Source organism: Trachypithecus francoisi, unplaced genomic scaffold (genome assembly GCF_009764315.1).
Source record: "Trachypithecus francoisi isolate TF-2019V2 unplaced genomic scaffold, Tfra_2.0 Lachesis_group7, whole genome shotgun sequence".
Lineage (NCBI taxonomy): Eukaryota > Metazoa > Chordata > Mammalia > Primates > Cercopithecidae > Trachypithecus > Trachypithecus francoisi.
Genome location: NW_022681472.1, coordinates 37,312,096 through 37,318,095, shown reverse-complemented (window position 1 = coordinate 37,318,095; position 6,000 = coordinate 37,312,096). Strand labels below are relative to the sequence as shown.

The window sequence follows — 6,000 nt, the reverse complement described above, 5'->3', positions numbered from 1 at the left end:
GTGTGGATAAACTGAATCCCTGGGGTGCTTCATGCCACAGGTGGACTTCTTTTATTTTTTTACGGGGGTGGAGTGGTATAAATTGTAATTGTTTTTTCTTTTTTTTTTTTGAGACGGAGTCTTGCTCTGTTGCCCAGGCTGGAGTGCAGTGGTGCAATCTCGGCTCACTGCAACCTCCACCTCTCTGCCTCAGCCTCCTGAGTAGCTGGGATTACAGGCATGCACCACCATGCCCAGCTAAGTTTTTTTGTATTTTTAGTAGAGATGGGATTTCACCATGTTGGTCAGGCTAGTCTTGAACTCCTGACTTTGTGATCTGCCTGCCTCAGCCTCCCAAATATACAACTTGGAATGGATTTGAGGCAAATTGTGCCATAAGCAGATTGTCTTTAAGTGGCTAAACAAAGTTTTAAAAGCAAGTAAAGGAAAATGGTTCTGGTACAGTATCAGCAGTACAAAAAAAATAGTGTACAAGTACCTGGATAATACGCCCACTTTGCAATAGTGCAACTTTTAAGTACATATTGTTGACTACCCATAGTTCACGCAGAGAACAACTCTACACTTCAACAAAAACATGCTGACAGTTCCTAAAGAAGACTACTTTAAAAAAAGGCATAACTCAGATGTTCCCTCATTTGACCAACTCCATATAGGTTTAGATGTGCAGAAGGGTTTAGATATATCCAGAGTAAGCCACGTGTAACATGTTACTTGATCAATTTTCTAAAAGAAGGTTTCAGGACAATGACAGTAAGATAAGGGAAGAAAACATGGAGGAATGAAGTCCTAATTACTATATATGCATTTTTTTTTTGACAGTAGGGAGAAACCTTTTACAGATAAGTTACAATCAAAGAAAAGGCCAATAAACAATTATGTACAAGAAATTTAACACATTTGTACAAGGTCTTCACTTTGCTTTCATCATTTGTACAAACTCTTTATAGTTTACTTGACCATTGCCATCAGTATCTGCTTCCCTGATCATTTCATCAACTTCTTCATCTGTTAACTTCTCTCCAAGGTTTGTCATCACATGACAAAGTTCTGCAGCACTAATATAGCCACTGCCAGCCTTATCAAACACGCGGAATGCTTCTCTTATTTCTTCTTCACTGTCTGTGTCTTTCATTTTTCTTGCCATCTTTGTCAGAAATTCAGGGAAGTCAATTGTGCCATTACCATCAGCATCTACTTCATTAATCATGTCCTGTAACTCTGCTTCTGTGGGATTCTGTACAAGGGACCTCAGTACAGCTCCCAATTCCTTTGTTGTTATAGTTCCATCACCATCTTTGTCAAATAGTGAAAAAGCTTCTTTGAATTCTGCAATCTGCTCTTCAGTCAGTTGGTCAGCCATGCTACAAGCGCTACCGGTTTCAGAGACGCAACCACACGGACACTCGGCTCACTCATTCCACTCGGACTAATTCTCCACAGGTGGACTTCTAAAGGTACATGCAAAACTCTACTTCTAGGAATATGTCCTATAGATATATTCACATGTAAAAAATGAGATGTGCACTTTTATTATAGTGCTTATTTGTAGTAAATAAAGAATGAAAACAAAGGATCATCAGTAGAAAACCAATTTTTAAAGTATGATATATCCTCTGGTGGTTGTTAGAGATGTTCAAATATTTTCAGCATTTCCTGGTTCCATTTTGGTTATAGGTGGTCATGTGACCTCTTTGTCCAACGTTGTAAACAAAAATGACATCTGCCACTTTTAGACTAAATTATTTCATTTCAGTGATTCTTTCTACAGTTCTCTTTCCTACTGACCAAAGTGACCAGCTAGAGCCAGATACATTTGTCTGGGTTCCCTAGTAGTGTAGACGTGAAATAGAACTTCTGGTCAACTCATGATAAACATGTAGCAGGAGCTAGAAATAAAACTTTGTGGGTCGGGCTCGGGGCTCATGCCTGTAATCCCAGCACTTTGGGAGGCCAAGGCGGGCGGATCACGAGGTCAGGAGATCGAGACCATCCTGGCTAACATGGTGAAACCCCGTCTCTACTAAAATACATAAAATTAGCCGGGCATGGTGGCGGGTACCTGTAGTCCCAGCTACTCAGCAGGCTGAGGCAGGAGAATGGCATGAACCCAGGAGGCAGAGCTTGCAGTGAGCTGAGATCACGCCACTGCTCTCCAGCCTGGGCGACAGAGCAAGACTCCATCTCAAAACAAAACAAAATAAAAAACAACTTTGTGGTTTTAAGCCACTGAGATTTGAGGATTGTTTGTGACTAGAACATATCCTAGGCTATACTAACATTTAGTTGAATGTGAAGCAAGTCTTTTAAAAAAAGTAAACTGTTTATTATGGAGTGATGTCCAATATATATTGTCAAATACCTATTTTTAAGTGGAAAAGTAAAGGTCCAGAACAGTATATATAGTATATATAGTATAAAATATCTGTGTGTGTGTGTGTGTGTGTGTGCTGTGTCTGTTATATATAACATAGAACATCTCTGGAAATATACCCAAGACCCTGGAAATTTTGTCTGTAAGGAAAGGTACTTGATGGAAAGCAAACATTGGAGAAGACCTTTTACTGTATACTTACCTGCATTTTTAATTGTGCAAAAATATGTATTAAAAATTATATTTAGGGAAATATATGTAAAGATTTTATATGAATCCTTCATTCGAAAAAACAAGTTTTACGGCCCCCTCTAAATGCCAGTTTGGCAAAGGTGACATTGAAGTGGGATTTTTTTGTGCCTCTGATTTGAAATTTTATCACGATTGTTATATTACTCAGGTCAAATCATAAGTAAAGACTGGGAATTAAAAGGAAAGAAAAGCATTAGCTATCTTTTTGGAAAGAAAGTCTGCAAGTAGTAATTGATTCAAAATTGCTATTTAAATGTAAATACATGTGTTCTCTATCCATTATAAAGATGTTATAAAGTTGTTCAAGTTATTCTCTTATATCCCCAAATCTCTATTGTATCTTTAGCCATTCCATTTCATTTTTAACAATTTTCATTTGTACTTTTCTTTATTTCCCTTTAAACAGTATAGTTAGAGGTTTACCTTTTTTTTTTTTAGTCTTTTCAAAGAAACATATATCACTTTTATTCCCCTATTGTTTCATTGTTTCTGTTTCACTAATTTCTACCTTTTTTTTTCTTTTTTCTTTTCTTTTCTTTTTTTTTTTTTTTGAGATGGAGTCTCACTCTGTCATCCAGGCTGGACTACAGTGGCGCAATCTCGGCTCACTGCAACCTCTAACTCCCGAGTTCAAGCGATTCTCCCACCTCGGTCTCCTGAGCAGTTGGGATTACAGGCACTTGCCATCATGATCGGCTAATTTTTGTATTTTTTGTAGAGACAGGGTTTCACTGTGTCGGCTGGGCTGGTCTCGAACTCCTGACCTCAGGTGATCCACCTGCCTTGGCCTCCCAAAGTGTTGGGATTACAGGCATGAACTACTGTGCCTGGTCAATTTCTGCCCTTGTATTATCTCCTTCTCTCTGCTTTTTAAAAAGATTTTCTCTGATGTTCTTTTTCCAATTCCTCACATAGGATGGGAACTTACTGTTTTCAATTTACTTATTTGGATGTGATTTTTTATGATCTTTATTTTGACACGATTTAAAACACAGGCAAGTTCCAAACATAGTACATATAACTTTTCCATAGACTTTACCCAAATGCACCAATTATTTACCTTTGCCCTGTTTGCTTTATCATTTGCAGTCCCCCTCTGTCCACATATATGCACATATTTATGTGTGTGTGTTTGTGTGTGTGTGTGTACTTAACTAATTTTTGGTCAGCTTGATCTATCAGTTTTTGAGACGTGTTAAAATCTCACACTATTGTGTGGTTTTATTCATTTTTTTTCTTATAATTCTAATGGTTTTGTGGAGTAGTATATTATCAGGTGCATAGAATTTCTGTACTGTTACATGCTTTTTATGAATGTTGCCTTAAATCCTATTTTGAAGTATAATAATATCATTTCACTAGCTTTTTTGGTGAATATTTCACTATTATGTCTTGTTTTTATCCCTTTATATTCAACTTTTCTATGTTGTTTTGTTTTTGGATGTCTCTTATAAGCAGCATATAGCTAGACTTTGTTTTTTAAATCCAGTTTTGTACTATCTCTCTTTTATAGATGAGCTAAACCCTTTATTTGACCAAGAAGATATCATATGTTATAAACTTTACCATAAATCTGGTGACTGATGAAGAAGGAGAAACAAATGTAACTATTCAACTCTGGGATTCTGAAGGTAGGCAAGAAAGACTCATTGAAGAAATCAAGAATGTGAAAGTCAAAGTACTCAAACAAAAAGACGGTCTTCTCCAGGCATCAATGCATATTGATAGAAATAGCCTAATGCTTATATTACCACTAATACTACTGAACAAATCTACATTTAGTTGCAAGATTGAATTACAGGTGTTTCAAACAGTATGGAAGAGAGCTTTGCCAGTAATTCTTGGGAAAGTTAACACAGGTTTTTTGTTTGTTTTTTTTTTAATGCCATTTTGTGGATTTCTTTTGTCTCAGATTGTGGCATTGCCTGAGGCACAAGCTTTTGGATTTGTAATGACCTGCATGTGCCCAGGAGGTGTGGGGGCTGTCTCTTTGTTCTACTTCTAGATGGAAATTTCACATTGGCCATTTTGATTACTTACACACTAGCATTATTGCCCTGATCATGATGCCTGTCAATTTTATATATACAGTAACATATTAGGGTTTTCAGGTACATTTCATATCCCTGTTTCTAAAATTGTGTCAATACTCCTTTTTATACTTTATCAGTATCACACTATTGTGTGAAATAGTCATCAAGTGTAGAATACCTGAAAGAGCAAACTTCTTAGAATAATTAGACCTCTGAGTTTTATTTTAACGTTCGTAGGGATTTATTTGACTTTCAGAGTTTGATTAATGTTTCTAAAAACAGATAACCTAGAGGTGCTTTTGTTGGGTCTCTTAGTTCCTGCTTCACATTTCTCATTTGGGCACTTTTTTGCTAAAGTTTGTATGCTGCGTCTTCTTGTTTGTAAAACTATTGCTATTGACAGTTGGTTGTTAAATAGTTTCTTAGCCCTTGCCATTATTCAGCTGTCTTTTCCAAGTCCAAAGCAAACTTAGCCTCTGTAGTTCCTTTTACAGGAGCCATGTGTTCTGGATGTGAAATGTTACTGTTCCTTTTGGTCTTACAAGGCTAAGAAAAGCTGTACCCTTATCTTAGAAGATAAGAGAAAAAGAAATTGCCAAGCCTAACAATTAAAGCATTGCTGAATTCCTACTCAGGCACTGTGGGAGAGTCAAAGAATAACTAAAATGATGTCCATTCATAATCCACTTATGATCTAATAAAAAAGTTGACATGGGGTGAGGAAGAATAAATGTGTGTATATACTCAACACCATAAATGTTAAGCATCCAATGAGTGCTTCCAACAGTAGAATGCTACACAGGAGTTCAGAGGAAGGAGGTAACTTTTCAGTTGTGTTGGTTTGAGAATGTTTTATGGAGTGCAATGTGAATATGATACTTTATGTTGGTAGCAAAACGTAAGATCTTATTTGCTATCCTGGACACTCCACCCCTGACCAGCTGCCATGGTGTATATATAATTATATTGGGTGAGAGTCCACTTAAATCATTAACTATTAACTAAGAATATCTTGGCGTGTAGAAACTAAAACTTGTTTTAATGAAGAGAGAGATCATTTAAAAGAAGTCAACTTCAAAGACTAAGTGCAGTTGGCAAGATGCCCATGATTTCTGGGGAGGGAAATTGCCCACTCATTTCTGTGGTGGACCCTCTTTATTATGCAAATACAGGGCAAGTAAGCACTGTCATCCTTGCCTTTGGGAAAGGATAACAGACCTTCTTGTGGCTTCACAAAGGCCACCCTTCCCTAGAACTCTCTTGTGTACACTCAGCTGTGTGGGGAGGTGTCAGGGGCATTGGATCTCACTTCTCTTTCCTTCTGAGGTTCAGCGTAATTAC

The 6,000-nt window shown here is 37.2% G+C and overlaps 1 protein-coding gene and 1 pseudogene across 1 annotated transcript; one reads left to right on the top strand and one right to left on the bottom strand.

The window, feature by feature from the left end:
• Nucleotides 1–340: 340 nt before the first annotated feature.
• LOC117079553 (calmodulin-1-like) lies at nucleotides 341–1,425 on the bottom strand. Its single transcript, XM_033203574.1, has one exon. It carries the CDS (start codon nucleotides 1,361–1,363, stop codon nucleotides 914–916), a length of 450 nt encoding a protein of 149 aa, XP_033059465.1. The 5' UTR covers nucleotides 1,364–1,425; the 3' UTR covers nucleotides 341–913.
• A 2,732-nt stretch (nucleotides 1,426–4,157) lies between these two features.
• LOC117079046 lies at nucleotides 4,158–5,706 on the top strand (annotated as a pseudogene).
• Nucleotides 5,707–6,000: the final 294 nt, after the last annotated feature.